This window comes from Hemicordylus capensis, chromosome 1 (assembly GCF_027244095.1).
Source record: "Hemicordylus capensis ecotype Gifberg chromosome 1, rHemCap1.1.pri, whole genome shotgun sequence".
NCBI classification, from domain to species: domain Eukaryota; kingdom Metazoa; phylum Chordata; class Lepidosauria; order Squamata; family Cordylidae; genus Hemicordylus; species Hemicordylus capensis.
The window spans coordinates 48,909,597-48,931,696 of NC_069657.1; the positions used below are offsets into that span (position 1 = coordinate 48,909,597).

The 22,100-nt window shown below is 44.0% G+C and overlaps 1 protein-coding gene across 25 annotated transcripts in view; it reads right to left on the bottom strand.

Annotated features, from left to right (window-relative positions):
* Positions 1-22,100, bottom strand: part of TTLL5 (tubulin tyrosine ligase like 5) — a 253,862-nt gene that overhangs the window by 63,488 nt on the left and 168,274 nt on the right. For 2 of the 25 annotated variants that reach the window (XM_053262645.1, XM_053262621.1), the window contains one exon: positions 3,735-6,517. The exons of the other annotated variants lie outside the window; for them this stretch is intronic. Coding sequence is in view for 1 of the 2 variants with exons in the window: in XM_053262621.1 (XP_053118596.1) it covers positions 6,448-6,517 (70 nt within the window). In the remaining variant the exon portion in view is untranslated. Of the gene's footprint in view, positions 1-3,734; positions 6,518-22,100 lie in introns of those variants that run through there. 25 annotated transcript variants of the gene reach the window in all.

Sequence of the window (22,100 nt, forward strand, 5' to 3'; positions counted from 1 at the left end):
TTTTAAATTGAAAAACAGTTTATTGCATGTTAATATTTTCATGTTCAAAATTTTTATTATGTGATGGTATCTAGCTTTCTCTCACTCTTTCCCCTTAACTTTCAGCTTTTCTATTTTCAATAAAACATATGCTGCACTGTTGGAAGAGAAAACTGAAGCAATTGGCCAGAGCCAGTTGTGGGGGTCTAGGGCAGAAATATTGCCACACATGATGTAAGTCCACCAAAATGTGTGTTGGCAGAGCTAGATGCTATGGACAAATAGCAGCAGGAGAATACTGAGAGGCATAAGGAAAGCCTAAATACAATCTAAACAAAGTATTTCTGGATTCCATTGGCATTGCCCACACTATCATGTTCAGAAGAACTAAATTCACCAACTATTAAATACCTAGCTTTTGGCAGAGTGAAATTTCACTCAGTCCAAAGTAGCATCTCTGGACCTGTACCAAGAATGCTGTAACACTGGCCTCTCTGAGCTGGGAAATTACTTGGCTGATGAACAGCCTTGTTTTTTATTTCCATCTCCCCTTTCTTTTCCTTTCAGAGAAGATCAACCCTTGAAAACAGAGAGGAACTAAGAGGAAAATGAGAGGTCAGCTGGATAAAAAGTTCAGTGCCTCCATCCCATCACTACTCATCAGGTCACTGGAGAAGCAGCAAAGGCAGCCATGCTTATCCCTTCTGTGTGATTTGGATTAGCTGAACCACAGAGCACACAACAGCTTTCCTTTCAATTAGCACAAGCCAAGCGGTAAGATGCACTGAGCAGGAAGTGGTCCTAGCTTCTAGATGCCTACAGATGCTCCTACACCTGCATGCAGGCCCAGCCTGCTGGAACATTTTAATGACAAAGCATACATGTGATGAGATTAGGATGACTGAAAGAGCGCCTGCTGCCATTCCCTTCTTGCTTGGGATGGTGGGGTGGGAGAGAGATGAAGAGCAAAAGGCAATTTGATTACAATTTGCTGCACAACCGCCACTGAAACACATGGAAACAAGCAGGACCCATTTAGTTCTGTTTGGAATATGTACCAAGACTAGTACAAAGGACAAAAACAAGTCCCAAGAGGGCCACAGTTCATTTCAGCAAGCAGGTCTGCAACAGTCCCTTGGTTTCAATCCCTTCAGCCAGATGATATTAGAGAGTAGGAGGCAGGAGGGTAAGAGCATGTGAGCAGGGGAGGGGAGACTGACAATATTAAACTCTCCACTTAGACTCAGACACATTCTAGCCAAAGTGTCCAAGAATGTGATAGGGCTTCTTGAAACACAGAAGTTCCAATCAGAGTGATAGAGAAGCAAGAGGGAAGAGTGTTCAGAAATATAAAGTACTCGGTTGACGTGCTCTCCTGTGAAATACAAGTCCTCTTCAGACGTTATAGGATCCAGGTTGCAGCTCACAGATTTGTCACAATCACGCTTATGGCGCTGGCCCCTTCAGATGAACGGCACCATAACCGTGATTGGCAGCATGAGGAGGTGATTGACAGCGGGGCAGTGGGACATAGGGATGTTCATGAACAAAGGTTCTTGCACAGATTCGGTACCAAACCAGTTCAGAGGAGGTTTGAACCGGTTCAGCACTGTGTATGGGGTGGGGGGATTGGCACCGGTACCATGTGTGTGCTGACACCACACATAGGTTCTTGGGAGGAAGCTGCATGGGACGGTGGAGAGCAGGTAACAAATGTTTAAGATCCCACTTGCCACTCCTTCCCCACGGTACTGAACCTGTGCATGAACCTCGGTTTGTGCACATCCCTAGTGGGACTTCCTCCCCGCTTTTGCCCACTGTAATTGTGAGCACCTGGGGCACTCAGTGTCTAAAACGAACTATTGTTTTATCTGTATGTCTCAAGTGACTGACAGAGTTATCAGAATATTTGGCTTCTGTAGAAGATTTGTCTTGTGCAAAACCCAAATATTTTAGTTTCTGTCCAGGATCATTTTAATTCTTTCCAGTTTTGTTTCTCAGAGTTCTATTGGGGCTTTAGCATTTTATTTCTGTTCACTGTTTTCCCAGCATAGACCCAACCCACTTTTGTTATACCCTCATGAAATTCTGAGTTTGAGAAACTGCATTTTGTTATTGATGGACTTGCCTTGGTTTTAGGATCTGCAGTTTATTAGAAGTTGAGTTTCCATCCCAGTATCCATAGCTCCATCCCAAATTATTCTGTTTTTCCAGCATGTCAGGGGTGGTTTAAGGAGGGGCTTTGTCTTGGCTTTATATGAAGCAGTTCATTTGAAGACTGCCCCTTTTATTCAGGCTTTTGGCCAATGGTCGGTCCCTTGATCTTTTAAAAAAATTATCTGCATTTGTTCTGTTTTTATTGAATTGTTCTTATCTTGTTGTTAACCTCCCTGGAGTCTAAGGACGAAGGGTGATATATAAATATTAATAATTTTGAATATGAAATCTGCTTTCCACTGCTCCACCCCACTGCAATTTTTCTCCTGTCTTTCCAGGCTTTGAGAACTTTAGTGTTGGTGCTTGCCTTGGAGTTATTTGAAAAATAACTCTTCCACCAGCCCCACTCCTACTTTTAACAACCTATTATTTGTTTCTCATTGGGGGTGGGGGTGGCGTCTGGATGCACACTGATATACAAAATTCTTGTTACCATTAGCTTAGATAGGTTAGGCTGTGTCTGTATGCTCTTTTTAATTCCTCTAAAATAGGAGTATATTATCTGAAATTTGGCATACGTGTTCTCTTGGAGATCCACAATGCAGACTGTTGGATAGTGGCAAAGTTAGAAGCAGGAGAAAGTGGATGTGGTTCTTCCCTTGAGACAAATGGTTGTGAAAATGGACAAAGCAGTGAATGAAATGGGGAAACTTTTGTGATGACATTTACACAGACAATAAATACAAGCATGAAGACACAGGAAATGTTCTGGTCCCCCACCCCCACCCTTGGCACACTTTGGATGGAAACTATTCCACAAAAGTGCTGATGATAACTCTTCCAGCAATTACCATGCATACTCTGCACAGTTTGACATTGGCTTGTCCCTCAAATGGTCACAATCAGTTCTGAGAACATACTAAAAGTGTGGCCTAAGCATGCTTCTTCACAGAGCAATGATTCCCAAAATAGAGGCAAAATACTGTAAGCGTGGCTGAAGCATATCTTGAAAAAGTTAAAAGATACTGTTGGATGTCCCCATCACTCCAACATGGTTAGAAGAAGGGAAACCCATGCAGCTTTGACGATGTCCAATATGAAGTAATCTAGAATTGATTCTGCAGAAACTGATCAAGTCACATCACTCCTTTCAAATAGGCTCCTTCCCCCAATTTTATAGAAAATTTTTATAGAACATTCACTGCAACACTGTAGTAGAGAAGGGAAGAAAGTCTTGCTACCACTGCCATTACTGAACAGGGCAGGTAATTTCCCATCTGAAGCTGACGCATCTCCATGGAAGCAAGCAACTGTATGCTTCAAGCTTCCTATAGTGACAACTTACATCACTACCTTAGTTCTAGTTCTGCAAAAGAGACCTGACTTGCAAAAACTGAAAATCCACAATGCTATGCTTTATTCTGCAAAGGAAAGCAAAGATGAAATGTGAGTGGGAGATGGAAAGTATGGAGCCCAATCCTGACCAGGTGTGGTAGGCAGGAAGGCCTAAGGCATCAATAATATAGTCAGTCTTTCCCAGAAAGCATCTCTGGCAGGAGGCCAGGCCCCAGAGTTCTCAATACTCTCAAACATGCCAGGAAGCTGAAAAGTTCTCCTTTAATGAAGACTCATGTTTCTACAATAAGTAGGATCTCCTTAACCTCTATAGAATGCAAGGGTTAATATTTGTAAAACTATTTTGAGGGGGCATCAGAACGCTACCCTAACAATTCTAAGTTGCAGAAGAGGGAGAAAATCAGGAGAGCATTATTAAAACATAAAAATAGGATGAGTCATATGAGAGGTACTTCACAGAGAAAAGAAGGAGCAAGAGGGGGCTTGTGCCAAAACAAATTTAAACAATGTTTAAAGCCTTCTACACTCTTTGCTAATAATTTTCTTCCCTTCCCCACTCCATCCACAAAACATTGGCATGTGCTGTAAAGAATGCAGCGTATGAAGACTGGGTGCAGAAACACTGCACGGGGCTGAGGCAAAAATACCTGGCAGCTGCAAAAACGAAACTTCAAAGACTCGGCTCACTTTGAAAACCCATCAGACAGGAGCCACTTTCCCCCCTCAGCTTTCCTAGCAACCTGTGGGAGACTTAACCACTTCAGTATGTTTGGCAGTCTTCAGCATCTTCCAAGCAGGTGATGGCAAGAAACTGACAGACAAGAGCTGCCCCTCCCAAGCTCTCTTTCTAGCAGGAAACAACGTACAGGCCAAGCAGGCATAGGGCTGTGACAGAGTAGCTATATCCCAGCAGTCAGTAGGTCGGCCAACAAAGAAGTATGACTGTAAAGGAGACAAGACAGGAGACTGTACTCATTCCTTAGTACAGCACTAGCAGCTGACTGCTTTATGTATGCTTCCTATTTTCATCTTTTTGGGTTTACCAGATAGCCTTTGTCTTTCCTGACCTGTTCAGAGCAGTCAAAATGAGTTGGAAGGAGGACACTTTAGATCTGCAAACATCTACTCTGCCTCTACTGAAGAGCTGGTATGGTAAAATGTGTAACATGTTGAATATAAACCCCAACTCTCTTGATTAATTGCGGAGTAGCTTTTTGGCAAGGAATATGTGCAGCCCCTGTTTCTTCATCTTTAAAATAAGCAAAATACTGACATATCACAGAACCAATATGACGATGTATGCAATATAAAGCTGTTATCCAATTAAAAATTACAGACAGTGGCTTATAATTATCTTTTCAAATTATACAACACCCTTAAAATGCTTCATATCACCAGGCAGATGTCCTTGCTCAGCAACTGGCTTATTGGACAGCCTGGGACAAATTTATCTCAGCTTCACTTCCTCATCTGCAAAATGTAATTGTGGATGATCTACCTCACAAGACTGTGAAAGCCGCCTGGAAATTTGGAGGGCGATATGAGGGATGGCCAGCCTGAAGCTCTCCAGCTGTTGTTGGACTACAACTCCTGGGGGTGATGGGAGCTGTAGTCCAACAACTGCTGGAGAGCCTCAGGCTGGCCACCCCTGAGTTATATAAATGATCCATTTAAAAGGCAGGCAGATTTAAGTGATAATTTCTACTTCTCCATTAGCACATTTAACCAAGGCAAGCAGGGATTCTTCAGGGCATTTAATTTAATAACCCTAATCCTCAGGTGTAGACAAACAAAAATAAACCCAGCGAACCAATAGTGTTAGAGACTGCAGTATATCAACAGAATGAAAAGAAGTTCTGTTTGTTCAAAATTATATCCATAATATACTTTTAAAAGGATTTAGCTGTCTCTGCTCAGATGCAACTAAAGCTAGAGAGACACAGTGTTGGTGACTAGTCATGCTGGAGAGCAAGTGGAGTTGGGAAAAAACCTGCAACTGTATTAAACTAAGCTAAGTGACCTCCACCACAAAAATACTCTTGTGTCTTTCTGGAAATCTGCCTATTACTGTAGCTCTGTTCAGACGTTCTTGTAACTGTGCACTATAGGTCTGAAACCTTTCAAAGAATTTGTTTTTTATTCCAAAATATTTTCAGTGCTGCATCAGATGCATACATTCTGTATATGCACACACAGACACAACTAATCAATATTAATTGTGACTGATGTAAGAGAAAAAATGTGGAATCAACTTCAGTTCACAATAAGGTCCTTCTATTCTGTCCATTAGTCCACCAGGACAGCCTGACGTCTATATACAGAGTGGCTCACACACTGCACAGGGTAATGTGGAGTTCAGCATGGCCAACATTGCTGCAAGTGTCTAAAACACAGCCTCTAGTGTGGCAGAACAGTCATGTTTCACTGTGACTTAAAACTGCACGATCACAGTTGCATGATGTGATGTCCATTGGAAATAATGGGACATAGCACAAATTTAAGTCTCAGTGGAACAGGGCTGTTCTGCCAACATCATGGGTAGTGTTTTAGACACTCAAGGTGGTGTGGGTGGTACTGAAGCATTTACATTGCCTGCACAATGTTCCAATCCCTTTCAATGTGACTTCTGCTCTTGGATGGCTTTAAAGAATCTCAGTGTTCAGAAAATATGGTCTGATTTTCATTTTAAGGCAAGACTCAAAATTCACACCTTCCACTTGGCTCCTTAGTTTGCGCTTAAAAAAAACAACAACTTAGAAGACATTTGATCACACACACATATGTTGAACCAAAGACTCAGAGAAGCCCAAATGCATATTTCTTCAGTTGACTGTATGTGTCCAGTAGGCAACTCCAAAGTCAAATACAGTTTGGACTTGGTTTTTGAAATCATCCATTTCAGACAGTTTGTGTTGTAGCACCAGGACCGCTTTCTGCCTTTCCAAATTCTCAAGTTCAGTGACAAGACCTTTCCATTTCGACTTCCATAATTCCTTGTCCTGCAAGGCTTCCATAATTCCTTGTCCTGCAAGTTCAATTGTGTTTGATCAATTCCAGAAAATGCTGAAGAATTCAGCATGAAACTATCAGCTTCAAGGGGGTTCAAACGATACAATAAAGTTGCCTTTTCCTTTTGTGACAAACCCCAACTCTCAGTCTCAGCTCAAGAGTGCCACCCAGAGCATTTGGGACTTTAACTCCTCTCTGGGTGCTCTGAATAGAATATTTCCCCACTCAGTCATCTAGTGGATTCAGCCATGAAGGTACATTCTTAATCCCTTTTATACAATAGATAAACCAGTTCTATCTAGACCCGCCCCTTAGGAGAAGAACCTTTTGTAGGAAAAATTCTGATTTCAGATTGGCCAGAGACCAGTTTAATGTCAGAGATGCACCAAGCTTTCTCATTGGACTGAAGAGCTGTCCATCCCTGGGAAAAGGAGGACACCTCCCTCACTTCTGTAACTCCTATAAATATTGACAGTTAGCTAAAGAATGTTGTCACTACTGTCCATCTACTAACTGGTGTCCAAATGGAAACACCGCAGAGATTAATGTTCTCTCAGCCAAGGACTTGCCTAACAGCTGAACTAAAATAAAATTCTACATCAGTTACTATTTTGTTTTTGTTTTTTTAATTCCCACGTGTGTTTCTTTACTCCCCTTTCCCATTGCTCAATTTCATATTTATTTGCAAATTACAATTATAAATTTTCTTAACTGAAAAAAAGAGTGGTGTGTTCCTAAAGTGGATTCAGAGCAATCTCTCTACCAAGGATAAAGGTAAAGGTAAAGTGTGCCATCAAGTCGATTTTGACTCCTGGCACCCACACAACCCTGTGGTTTTAATACAGAATGCAGGAGGGCTTTACCATTGCCTCCTCCCACGCAGTTTGAGATGATGCCTTTCAGCACCTTCCTATATCACTGCTGCCCAATATAGTAGCAGCGGGGATTCAAACCGGCAACCTGCTGCTTGTTAGTCAAGCATTTCCCCGCTGCGCCACTTAAGGTGGTCAGATCCCAAGAAAACATAATTAACTACATCACAACTTTCTGGATTATTTCATTTCTAAAAACATCTTATTTTACAGAACCAGGCCCAGGCCTTCAGTGTCTGGCAGCTCAAACTGGGCCTAGAGCCTTGCTAGCCGCAAACCTTCCAGCTGCCTCTTTCTTTACACCGCATTGCTTCTTTTCTCGTTTTCTCTTCTGCCGTTTCATTTACAATGCCCTATGCAGCTCTGGTTGCACAGTGCCCTGGCTGTGACACTCTGTACATATAAAGTAGTGCACTTAAAAGTGTAAAACAGTAAATAAAGTAAAATGATGGTTACTATTATGGATAAGATGACTTTTTCTCTACTATGAGTCATGTTAACAGAGAGTCACATGCATGTACTCGAAGAACTCCGGAGTCAGAGGTTGCAGACCCCTCATGTACACAGTTACAATGCCAATTGAAGCTCCATTCCCATGCTGACGTGTGACATTACTCCAGAGTTTCTAATTTCAGGGAGGATCTCTGCATGGGTACAGCATTTGCCTCTTCAGAAATGTGCGTGTGTGTTGGGGTGTGTGTGTGTTTCTATGCTGTGTGTCAGCACAGGGACCAGGGCTTCAATTAGAACTGTAACCATGTATACTGTAAACAGTTAAAGGAGTGCCTGAACAGGGCTATAAGCAGCAACTGATCAAGGGGTGGAGAAGAAGAGAAAAGGTATTTGGATTAGAAGGCAATGCTACCTAGTTTACGGCACTGAGTACAATATGTGGCATACAGCTGCTTGCACCAAGATCAAATGAGAAGTTCATTGGCCAGGTGCAAACATCAGAGCTTTGAGAACCAAGTGCAGCAACTCAAGGCTGAGATTATGAAATTAGAGTAGAGAAAATTATAGTGAAAACAGCTGAGGGTATTCCCTAGAGCAACATACAAATAGCTGGAAAAAGCACTAGCAGCTTTTGTCACTTTTGAGACTGAAGCTGGTGAAGCTCAATCTATTAGCACTAGAAGAAGAAGAAATCTCTGTTGACTGACTAAAGAATCTGAGGCCACATGGCCCAGAAACAAAAAAGGAGCTATTTTCAAAACAGGAATGACACTCATCTCTGAATAAATCAAACTTACTTACTTACATTTATATCCCGCTCTTCCTCCAAGGAGCCCAGAGCAGTGTACTACATACTTAAGTTTCTCATCACAACAACTCTGTGAAGTAGGTTAGGCTGAGAGAGAAATGATTGGTTCAGAGTCACCCAGCTAGTCTCATGGCTGAATGGGGATTTGAACTCGGGTCTCCCCAGTCCTAGTCCAGCACTCTAACCACTACACCACGCTGGCTCCCGTGCCAGCCTTCTAGTATTCAGAATACTGATGTTCACCAAAATGTGGGGTAATAGTTTTAGTGGAAATTTTTTTGGCAAAAGACTATGACCATCTGATCCATAATTTCTTAATCATTTGACCAAAATAGTAACTTCACCCATGACAGAGGATGGAAAATTAACAAGTTTAGCTTATGGTCTGTTCTTGAGCAACTTCAACTCTCTTCCAGTGTTCCCTCCCTCTAACAGGGCTTCCCAGATGTTGTTGACTACAACTCCCATAATCTCCAAGCAAAAGTCATTGCAGCTGGAGATTCTGGGAGTTGTAGTCAACAACATCTGGGAATCCCTGTTTGAGGGAAGACTGCTCTCTTCCCAACAAGAATGAAGTATTGACATCAGCAATTTTCAAACCTAAACTGAGGATAGCACTGAAACAGTGCAGGGAAGTGTGCACACTAATGGGAATGCGGAGTTTAACTTTATAACCAAGCAAGTTAAAGTTTAATTACAATTTTCCTAAGGCCACCTGGGCCCAGGGCTATCATTTATTAGAATCCCCTTTTTAGGCAAGGGGACCTCCTAGTAACAGGAGGTTACGGGCTATAGAGAATGAGGACAAAATGTCTTCCACTGGTATTCATATAGGTGAAAACCTCTAAACAAACACAGAAAATTTTCACAGGATAAATGTCAAGCTAGAATTCTTCTGCATTGCCAACAAGTTAGCTGACAGTCTTGGCCCTTGGCTACCCACACCTTCCCTTTCTTCCCTGTAAATCACAGGACTGGAGAAGGGCCACTGTGCTTGCTGACCTATGATCCTGTGAGTCCTCAGCGTAATTAAAGATTAACTGCTGCGTTCCTCTCCTCCTGGGAAAGATAGAAGACAAGCAGCATGGTAGCTACATTTCATTGCTGCCGTCATTTGAGAAATCAGTAAACAGTACATGCACATTGTTTCTTTCCATGGCAGCTTTCCTTCAGAAAATCAGGCTAGTTACTGCTTTAACAAGTGTGAAGTGCATTGGTCTCTTGTATCCTACATATCATAGCTAGGCTCTGCAAGTCCTGAAATAAGCCTAGGAAAAAATATGTCTGTATATAAATAGAAACACTGGAATTCTCTCTGGTACTTCCCTCCCTCTGAACATAAGAACAGCCCTGTTGGATCAGACCCGAGGCCTATCTAGTCCAGCATCCTGTTCCACAGAGTGGTCCACCAGATGCCTCTGAGAAGCCTACAGGGAAAATGGGAGGGCATGCCCTCTCTCTTGCTGTTGCTCCCCTGCAACTGGTATTTAGGCTGGAGGTGGCCTATAGCCACCAGAGTAGTAGCCATTGATAAAACTGTCCTCAATTAATCTCTTTAATCCTGTTTTAAAGCCAACCAAGCTAGTGGCTATTACCACATCAATTGGCAGAGAATTCCATAGATCATGGACTGTGTGAAAAAGTACTTCCTTTTGTCGGTCCTAAATTTTCTGCCCTTCATGCAATGACCCCTGGTTCTAGTGATGTGAGAGAGGGAGAAAAATGTATCTCTGTCCACTCTCTCTACTCCATGCATAATTTTATGCACCTCTATTATGTCTTCCTGTAGTCGCCTCATTTCCAAACTAAAAAGCCCCAGATGCTGTAGCCTTGCTTCATGAGGAAGGTGCTCCAGGCCACTGACCATCTTGGTTGCCCTCATTTGCACCTTTTCTAGTTCTACAATGTCCTCCTTAGGATACGGTGACCACATTACTCCAATTTATTTATTTTATTTATTGTTAAATTTATATAACGCCTTTCATTAAAGCAATCCCAAGGCGGTTTACAGCAAAAAAATTTTTTTAACACAAGATGGTAAAAAAGACACAATTAAAATATTAAGTGGGGGAAAAATATTAAACAAATCTGATTAAAAAATTTAAAAACAAAAGCATAAAAGCAATAAAGACTATAAAGAGAAGCAGAGAATCAAATAAATGCCTGGGCAAAAAGCCAAGATTTTACACTTTTTCTAAAAGCTGTGATGGAGACCAAGGAGCGAATAGCCACTGGGAGAGCATTCCAGAGTCTGGGGGCAGCAACAGAGAAGGCCCTGTCCCGCGTGCATGACAACCGAGCCTCACTCATTGTCGGCACCCGGAGCAGAGCCCCCTCAGATGACCTTGTCAAGCGGGCAGTAACCCTTGGGAGCAGGCGGTCCCTCAGGTATCCCAGGCCGAAACCGTTAACATTACTCCAACTGTGGCCACACCATAGATTTGTATAAGGGAATTATAATATTAGCAGTTTTATTTTCAATCCCCTTCCTAATGATCCCTAGCATGGACTTTGCCTTTTTCACAGCTGCTGCACACTGAGCTGAAACCTTCAAGGAGCTGTCCACCAAAACCCCAAGATCTCTCTCCTGGTCAGTCACTGACAGCTCAGACCCCATCTGTGTGATCTTGTCAGACCTAAATTTCCCGAACTTCAGTTTCATGGTATGACCCCTGGTTCTAGTGTTGTGAGTGAAGGAGAAAAATTTCTGTCCACACTCTCCACTCCATGCATAATTTTATACAGCTCGATCATGTCTCCCCTTAGTTGCCTCTTTTCCAAGGTAATGAGCCCCAGATGCTATAGCCTAGCCTCATAACGAAGGTGCTCCAGGCCCTTGATCATTTGGTTGCCCTCTTCTGCACTTTTTCCAGTTCTACAATATCCATCTTAAGATATGGTGACCAAAGCTGTACGCAGAATTCTAGATGTCACTGTACCATAGATCTGTATACGGGCATTATAATATTAACAGTTTCATTTTCAATCCTCTTCCTAATGATTCCTAGAATGGAACTGGCCTTTTTCACAGCTGCCGCACACTGAGATGACACTTTCAGTGAGCTGTCCACCACAACCTAAAGATCTCTCTCCTGGTCACTCACTGACAGCTCAGATCCCATCAGCATATATGTGAAGTTGATGTTTTTTGCCCCAATGTGCATCACTTTACACTTGCCAACACTGAACCACATATGCCATTTTGTTGCCCAGTCTCCCAATTTGGAGAGATCTTTTTGTAGTGCTTCACAATCTGTTTTGGATTTGACTACCCTAAATAGTTTAGTGTCATCTGCAAATTGGGCCGCTTTGCTGCTTACCCCAACTTCTAAATCATTTATGAACTAGTTAAAGAGCACTGGTTCCAGTACAGATTCCTGGGGGACCCCACTTCCTATCTCCCTCCATTGTGAAAACTGTCCATTTATTCTTACTCTGTTTCCTGTTCTCCAACCAGTTACTGATCCACACATGAACCTGTCCCATTATCCCATGACTGCTAAATTGACTCAAGAGCCTTTGGTGGGGAACTTTATCAAAAGCTTTTTGGAAGTCCAAGTATACTATGTCAACTGGATCACCTTTATCCACATGCCTGTTGACACTCTCAAAGATCTCCAAAAGGTTAGTGAGGCAAGACTTTCCCTTGCAGAAGCCATGCTGGTTCTCCTTCAACAAGGCCTGGTTTTCTGTATTCTTAACTATTTTCTCCTTAAGTATGCTTTCCATCAATTTACCCGGCACCAAAGTTAAGCTGACTGGCCTGTAATTTCCCGGATCCCCCCTGGATCCCTTTTGGAAAATTGGAGTCACATTGGCTACTTTCAGTCCTCTGGTACAGAGCCTGATTTTAGGGACAAGTTACATATTTTTGCTAGGAGATCGGCAATTTCACATTTTGTTCCTTCAGAACTCTAGGGTGGATCTTATCTGGCCCTGGTGATTTGTTAATTTTTAGTTTTTAAGACAATTTAGAACATCTTCCCTTGTCACCTCAAATTCGCCCAGTTCTTCAGCTGCTAAACCTGAAAAGCTCAATTTTTGAGCTTGTATGTAGTCAGTATCCTCCACTGTGAAGACAGATGCCAATAACTAATTCAGCTTCTCTGCAGTGTCTTTATTCTCCTTAATAATCCCTTCCACTCCCTCATCATCAAGGGGTCCACCACCTCCCTGGCAGGTTTTCTAACTTCTGATTGACACTTCTAGCTATATGCTCCTCAAACTCTCTTTTTGCATCCCTTTTGCCAGAGTTCTTTCCTGTTCTCTTCATATAGGTTATTTTGGTTATAAAGCCCTAAACAGCTTGAGAATGTCTTCTTTGCTATGAACCACGCTGCCCATTAATATAATCAGGAGAGGTTTGTCTGCCATTGTCACTGGCTCGTCTGGTGGCTATTCGGAGATGGTCCTTCTCCATTGGTGTCCTGAGGCTTTGGAACGTGCTCCCTGCTGAAATAAGAGCCTCACCATCTCTTACAACTTTTAAAAAGGCACTCAAGACACATTTGTTCACCCAGGCTTTTAATTAGAGCTTAATTAAATGGCTCTGGGGCAGCTATTACTGTTGTGGTGGGTAATAGAAGAATTGGCGTTGGCAGAGCAGCTGGCCGTTACAGGGGAAGGGAAACCAGTAATTTAGTTACTGTTTCCACTTCCGGCTGCCCTGTCAGCTCTCTGGCCTCAGGGAGCAGTTCCAACTTCCCATAGAACCTAGTCTTGCTCCTTTGCAATGCCAGATCGGTTCAGAATAAGACCGAAATCATCCATGACTTGATCATGGATGAGGGAGCCGACCTGGCTTGTATAACTGAGACCTGGATGGGGGAGGCTAGTGGCCCAGTTTGGGCCCAGCTTCTTCCACCAGGCTACTCTGTTGTGGAGCAGGCTAGGGGATGTGGGCGGGGGGTGGGGTGGCTGTGGTCCATAAGGATACCATTTCCCTTGCCTATGCGACAGTTGACTTACATTGAGTGTGTCTTTCAAAGGCTGGCAACTAGGGATAGATTGGAGATTCTGTTGGTGTACCATCCACCCCACTGCCCAACCGACTCCCTAACTGAGCTGACGGAGCTGGTCTCGGAGCTGGTGTTGGAGTCACCCAGACTTTTGGTTCTGGGTGACTTCAATATCCATTGTGAGGCTGACTTGTCTGGTGCGGCTCAGGAGTTCATAGCAGCCATGACAACTATGGGCCCATCCCAACTAGTTTCAGGACCAACTCATGTTGCCGGCTACACACTCAATTTGGTCTTTTGTTTGGATCAGGGGTTGTTCCGCAGGTGGCGGATCCTGTGGTTTCCACATTGTCATGGACGCACCACTACTTGGTTAAGGTTGGTTTCACAGCCACAACCCAGCCCTGCAGGGGTGGAGGACCTATTAAGATGGTCTGCCCGAGAAGGCTGTTGGATCCAGTAGGATTCCAAAAGGCCTAAGAGGGTTTTGATGCTGGTCCTGCCAGCGATTCTGTTGATGCCCTGGTGGGAACCTGGAATAGGGAACTCACCAGGGCAGTAGACACGATCACTCCTAAGCGTCCCTTCCGATCTGCTTTAAGAGTGGCCCCTTGGTATACAGAGAAGTTACGGGGTCTGAAGCAGCAAGGTAGGCGACTGGAGCACAAGTGGAGGAGAACTCAGCTTGAATGTGACAGGACACAGCATAGAGCCCATTTGAAGGTTTATGCGGAGGCAGTGCATGTGGCAAAAAACCAATTCTGGTCTATGCGCATTGCTTCTGCGGGTTCGCGTCCAGCAGAGCTGTCCCAGGTTGTGAGAAGTTTGATTCAAGCTCCTTCCAACTCAAACCAATCCCTGGGGACTTTGTTCCGCTCTGATGCTTTTAATGGGTTCTTTGCGGACAAAATCTCCTGTATTTGGGCTGATTTGGACTCCACTGTTTCTGCAGAGTCTATTAAGGTGGTGTCCAGCAATCCCTCTTTCAGTATTAGATTGGATCAGTTTCAATCTGTGATGCCTGATGACGTGGACAAGCTGCTTGGGGTGGTGCGGCCTACCACTTGTTCTCTGGATCCCTGCCTGACTTGGCTGCTTCTATCTAGCAGGGAGATTGTTGGGGATGGCTTAGTTAATATAATTAACTCATCGCTGAGGGAGGGTAGGATGCCTCCTTGTTTGAAGGAGGCAATTATTAAACCTCTTCTTAAGAAGCCTTCGCTAGATCTCTCAGTGATGGAGAGTTATAGGCCGGTCTCCAAGCTCCCATGGTTGGGTAAGGTGATTGAGAAAGTGGTGGCTAATCAGCTCCAGGGGTTTTCGGAGGAAACGATTATCTAGACCCATTTCATACTGGCTTTAGAGCGATGGGGTTGAGTCTGTCTGTTTTAGGGCTCTCTTAAAGGCCAACAGTGGGCCAACAGCGGGCCAACGGCGAGCAACCCCTATGGGGTTGAATCTGTCTTCGTCGACTGGAATCGACAGAGGGAGTGTGACTCTGTTGGTTCTTTTGGATCTCTCAGCGGCGTTCAATACCATTGACCATGGTATCCTTCTGGATCTCCTGGGGGAATTGGGGATAGGAGGCACTGCTTTGCAGTGGTTCCGCTTCTATCTCTCAGGCAGATTCCAGATGGTGGAGCTTGATGACAAAGTGCTGGTTATTACCTTTAAAGCTCTGAATGGCTTGGGTCCGGGTTACCTGAGAGAGCACCTTCTTCTGTATGATCCCCATCGCTCGTTGAGGTCATCTGGAGAGGTCCGTCTCCGGTTGCCACTGGTACGTCTGGTGGTGACTTGGAACAGGGCCTTCTCTGTAGTTGTTTGTGGCCTATGGGATGCACTCCCAGCAGATATCCACAGTTTAGGCTCGCTGTTGGCCTTTAAGAGAGCCCTAAAAACCTATTTATTTGGCCTGGCCTTCCAATGCTTGTAAAGTGTTGTTGTTTTTAAATGTTTTTAAATTGGCTTTAAATAGTTTTAATCATTTTGAATTGTTTTTATATTGTTTTAATCATTGTTTTAATTGTGCGGTTTATGTTTTTAAAAGTTGTTGTACACCGCCCAGAGCCTCTGGATGGGGCGGTTTATAAATGTAATAAATAAATAAATAAATAAATAACAAATACATACTTAAAACATTAATTACTGTTTTAATAATTTCATTTGAAATTTTAAATTGTTGTAATGTTTTAACCTTTTTATTTGTTGTTTTTATTGTAAACTGCCCACAGACTTGCATTTTGGGCAGTAACTGGGTGTTTAGGGTGGAAACTTGCATTTTGGGTGGTAAATAAAAAAATAAATAAATTTGGGCAGGACTTCCATTTTCTGAAGAAAGTCTTCTTTCCTTTTATAGCTTCCCTGACTCTTGCTTAGCCACACTGGGGTACCTCCTGAACTTGGAGGTACATTTCCTCTTTTTTGGTATACATTCGAACTATGCTTCCAGTATTGTGGTTTTAAATAGGTTCCATGCTTTCGGGGGTGATTTGAACCTCCTGCCTTTCCTATTCAACTTCCTTCTTAACAGTCCCCTCATTTTTGAGAGGTTTCCTCTTCTGAAGTCCAATGCATCTGTGTTGGACTTCCTTGACAATTTTCCACTCGAATATATGGTGAACTGGATCACACTATGGTCACAGCAATTGCTGGTCTTGAAGAGAGAGGAAGCAGCAAGCTTGTAGCAAGCAAGCATTTCCACAGCAAGGAAATGAAATAAATAAATAAATCACCAAGAAAACAAGAGGGGAAGGAGAAGCTAGGTCTGTTAGGGCTGGAAATCTCCTAGGGTTGGATTTCTGGCTGGCTGGCTGGCAGTGTTTGTGTCTTTGCCAGAGGAGAAGCCTGAGAGGGGGATCCATTCCAGGCGAGGGCCCCAGCTTGTGGGAGGCTGCACATTCCTGAGCTGAATTAGTTTGACTGCTGGTGTTCAATACAAAACTCGGACCAGAGGAGCTTTGCTCCCAGGAGTCAACAAACAGATAACGAAGGAGTTTTGTAGGAGTTTAGCAGGAGACTGGCAGGTAAAGCTGTGGGGAGACACACGGCAAGAATAAGGTGAGTACTACCCAACCTTTGTAATTTTCTTGAAGGACAAAAGTAAAATTAGCTGACAACTGCACCCAGTACCTAGCTTCAAACCTCATATGCTCTAAATAGCCAATAAAACTAGTTATGAAGGTAGAATGCCAGCAGGGGAGGGGCTGTTTCCCAGTGTACTGCACAGAATGTTGCATGTATGACTATCTGCCTGAGGGGCAGAAGTCGTGGGTGTGCACTCAGTGCAAAGAGCTCTTGGCTCTCAAGGAACACGTTCATTCCCTTGAAGCCAAGGTAGCTCACCTGAAGAAGTTCAGAGAGGCAGAAAGGTGTGTAGATGAGATCCTTAGAGATGTGGTAGAGGCATCCCATTCCCAGGCTGACGTCACTTCTTCTGTCATGGTCTCAGGGAAGGACATCAGTCTGAGGAAGAGGGAAACACTCCTGTAGCAGGGAACCCTTCCTTGGGTGATGTGCCCATATCCTCTCACACAGAGGATGCTCCTCTAGGGCACCCCCTGAGTAGTGGATGATTCATTAGGGGTATAGAGAGATGGGTCTGTGACCTGCGTATTGACCACACGGTGACTTGCCTGCCTGGTGCGAAGGTTTTGGATGTCACGCTGCGTCTAGGTAGGATATTAGGCAGTGCTGGGGAGGAGTCAGCTGTCGTGGTGCACAATGGCACCAAGGATGTTGGGAAATGCAGTCGGGAGGTCCTGAATGCCAAATTTAGGCTGCTAGGTAGCATACTAAAATCCAGAATCCCCAGGGTAGCGTTCTCTGAAGTGCTATCTGTTCCATGTGCAGGGCAAGCGAGACAGGAGTAGCTGAGGGATCTTGATACCTGGATGAGATGGTGGTGCCGGGAGGAGGGGTTTAGATGTGTTAGGAATACATTTTGGGGCAGGCAAAGCCTGTACAAAAGGGATGAGCTCCACTTGAACCAAGATGGAATCAGACTGCTGGTGTTTAAATTAAAAAGGTTGCAGAGCAGCTTTTAAAAATGATGCCTGGGGGATTGCCAACAGGAACTGGTGGTATCTGCTTGGGCCGGCAAAATCCCCTAAGATGTGAGGGTGAACATGTTTCAGATAAACCAGAAGGGAACAGAGTATAGCCAGGAGTTGAGCAGAAGGAAACACAGGACAACTTGTCAAATAGGTCAAATGATGGTAAGGCAGATAGCATACACCAACACCAGGTGAGGGACCCGGCGTATATTTATTTATTATTATTATTTATGTATTTTGTTTCTATACCGCCTTTTCAGAAATAGCTCAGGGCGGTTTACATTAAAAACACTAAAATCAATTAGGGCGGTTTACATTAAACACACTAAAATCAATTAACTGTTAAAGTCAAAAACTATAAAAACATAAAACCATTATTAAAACAATTAAAACAGTTTTTAAAACCCTGGAAAACCAGGCCAATCCTTTATGGTTTAAAAACAGTTTAAAAATCCTGGAAGGCCAGGCCAAACAGATAGGTCTTAAGGGCTCTCCGGAAGGCCAATAATTAACTCAGATTACAGATTTTTGCCGGGAGTGCATTCCACAGCTCAGGAGCCGCCTCTGAGAAGGCCCGCCTCTGAGTATAGGTGTCTGTATACCCATGCCAGACGGCTCCAAGCCAAGATGGGTGAGCTGGAGTACTTGGTTACTAATGAAAACATATAGTGGGGGTAACAGAAACCTGGTGGAATGGTGAGAACCAATGGGACATGATTATTCCTGGATATAAACTCTATAGAAGGAACAGGGAAGTGAGGATTGGGGGAGGAGTGGCACTGTATATCAAAGAAGGGATAGATTCCAATAAGCTAGAAAACCTAGGTGGACCAGAGTCCTCAAAAGAATCATTATAGGTAACATTACAAAGAATGAAAGGAAATGTGTTATTAGGGACGTGCTATCGCCCTCCAGATCAAAGCGCTGAGAGTGACCTGGAGAAACAAATAAGAGAGGCATCAAAGAGAGACGGGGAAGTCATAATGGGTGACTTCAACTACCCATACATAGACTGGGTAAACTCACATTCAGGTAGTGAGTGAGAGTCCAAATTACTAGATGTGCTAAATGACTGTGCCTTAGAACAGTTAGTCACGTTACCTACCAGAGAGATGGCGACTTTGGATTTAATCCTGTGTGATGCCCAGGACCTGGTGCGAGATGTCAGAGTTGCAGTACCATTGGGTAGCAGTGACCATAGTGTGATCTAATTCAGCATATATGTGAGTGGAGAATTGTCAAGGAAGTCCAACACAGATGTGGCGAACTTCAGAAGAGGAAACTTCTCAAAAATGAGGGGACTGGTAAGAAGGAAGTTGAAAGGGAAAGTCAGGAGGGTCAAATCACTCCAGGATGCACGAAACTTATTTAAAACCACTGTACTAGAAGTACAGTTGGAATGTATACCAAGAAGGAGGAAAGGTAGCACCAAGTTCAGGAGGATGCCAGCGTGGCTAACAAGTAGAGTCAGGGAAGCTATAAAAGAGAAGAAGACTTTCTTCAGAAAAGGGAAGTCCTGTCCAAATGAAGAGAACAAGAAGGAACATAAACTCAGGCAAAAGAAATGCAAGGACACAATAAGGGATGCAAGGAGAGAGTTTGAGGCAGGGATGTGCACAAACCTCTTCGGAGGCCCTTTTACAGGCCTCTGAACAGGTTTGAACACCAGGGGGAGGTTTGAAGTACGAGGCTGGGCGGGTGTCACTTTAAGAGTGGGGGAGGGTGCACTTACCCCTCCCCCCTTCCCCCCATTGGTGCTCATTGTCTGTAAAGGACTTTGGGGCGGTAGTATACCTCCCACCGGCCCCTTCCCCCTCTTTGGCCAGAAGTACCAGGTACATGCGCGTGATGTGCACACACGCACCCTGTACATCTGGCTGAAGAGGGGGAAGGGGCGGCAGGGAGGTACACTGCCACCCTGAAGGCTTTTACGGATGAGTGGTTGCGGGGGGGGGGAAGCAGGGGGAGGGGTAAGTGCACCCACCCCAGCCCTTAAAGTGGTACCCCCTCGAGCCACCCCTGCCCAGTTCCATTAACATCCATAGTTTGAGGAGCATATAGCTAGAAGTGTCAAGGGGAATAACAAAAACTTATTTAAATATATCAGAAGTAGAAAACCTGCCAGGGAGATGGTTGGACCCTTAGATGATGAGGGTGTGAAAGGGATTATTGAGGAGGATAAGGAGATTGCAGAGAAGCTGAATTTCTTTGCATCTGTCTCCATGGCAGAAGATACTGACCATATACTCTCTCCAGAATTGAGTTTTTCAGGTTTAGCGGCTGAGGAACTGGGCGAATTTGAGGTGACAAGGGAAGAAGTTCTAAACTGTCTTGAAAAGCTAAAAATTAACAAATCTCCAGGGTCAGATGGCATCCACCCTAGAGTTCTGAAGGAATTCAAATGTGAAATTGCCAATCTCCTAGCAAAAATATACAAGTTGTCCCTGAAATCAGGCTCTGTACCAGAGGACTGAAAGTAGCCAATGTGACTCCAATTTTCCAAAAGGGATCCAAGGGGGATCCGGGAAATTAAAGGCCGGTCAGCTTAACTTTGGTGCTGGGTAAATTGATGGAAAGCATACTTAAGGAGAAAATAGTTAAGAATACAGAAAAACAGGCCTTGTTGAAGAAGAACCAGCATGGCTTCTGCAAGGGAAAGTCTTGCCTCACTAACCTTTTGGAGATCTTTGAGAGTGTCAACAGGCATGTGGATAAAGGTGATCCAGTTGACATAGTATACTTGGACTTCCAAAAAGCTTTTGATAAAGTTCCCCACCAAAGGCTCTTGAGTCAATTTAGCAGTCATGGGATAATGGGACAGGTTCATGTGTGGATCAGTAACTGGTTGGAGAACAGGAAACAGAGTAAGAATAAATGGACAGTTTTCACAATGGAGGGAGATAGGAAGTGGGGTCCCCCAGGGATCTGTACTGGAACCAGTGCTCTTTAACTAGTTCATAAACGATCTAGAAGTTGGGGTAAGCAGCAAAGCGGCCCAATTTGCAGATGATGCTAAATTATTTAGGGTAGTGAAATCCACAATGGATTGTGAAGCACTACAAAAAGATCTCTCCAAATTGGGGGACTGGGCAACAAAATGGCAAATGCGGTTCAATGTAAGCAAGTGTAAAGTGGTTTTACACTTTGGGGCAAAAAACATCAACTTCACATATATGCTGATGGGATCTGAGCTGTCGGTGACTGACCAGGAGAGAGATCTTTAGGTTGTGGTGGACAGCTCACTGAAAGTGTCATCTCAGTCCGCGGCAGCTGTGAAAAAAGCTAATTCTATGCTAGGATTCATTAGGAAGGGGTTTGAAAATCAAAACGCAGGCTTGCAACTATCTTCCTCTGAACCGCACAGGAGCGCCTTGCAGTTCACTACAGCTACTGGGCCGAGAGGACATGCCCAGCGGTCACTCTCCTGCTGCTGCCACCACCAGGGTGGGGGGAGGAGGTCGAATGCTCAGCGAACACTCCCCCCCCCAGCAACCACCCCTCAGCCATGAGGCGGCTTTAATTTTAAAAAACAAACAAAGCATGTAGGTTTGCTTCAGGAGGCCCCCAAATGTAGGTTTTGGGGGACTCGCAGCATGGCGGGGGGAGCAGCTCGGCGAAGGGCTGGTCCAGGCACCAAAATCACCTAGGTGCACTCCTGGTCATGTGTTCCCTTCTGCTCAACTCCTGGCTCTACTCTGTCCCCTTCTGGTTTATCTCACACCTTAGGAGATTTTGCTGGCCAAAGCAGATACCACCCAGTTCCTGTCAGCAAACCTCCTGGCGTCATTTTAAAAGCCTCTACAATCAGTCCTCTGGTACAGAGCCTGATTGTAGGGACAAGTTACATATTTGTGCTATTAGATCAGCAATTTCATATTTGAGTTCCTTCAGAACTCTTGGGTGGATGCCATATGGCCCTGTTCATTTTTAATTTTTTAGATTTGTTAATTTCTAGTTTTTCAAGAGAGTGTATAACACCCTCTCTCTTCACCTCAAATTGCCCCTGTCCCTCTGCCTCCAAGCCTGAGGAGCTCAGTGCTATAGCAAGTATATGGTCAGTATCCTCTACCATGAAGACAGATGCAAAGAATTCATTCCTCTGCTATCTCCTTACCCTCTTTAATAACCCCTTTCACACACTTATCATCTTATTGTCACCCTAACCCTTATTGTCTCCTTGCATTTATTGTGCTAGAGTGTATGTTCCTTTCTGTTCTCTTCATTTGGGCAAGCCTTCCATATTCTAAAGGAAGTCTTCCTCCTTTTATTGCTCTCCTGACTCTATTTGTTAGCCATGCTGTCACCTTCCTGAACTTGGTGGTACCTTTCCTTCTTCTTGGTATACATTCCAACTGAGCTTCTATTATTGTGGTTTTAAAATAACTTCCATGCTTTCTGGAGTGATTTGACCCTCCTGATCTTCCCTTTCAGCTTCTTTTTTTACCAGTCCCCT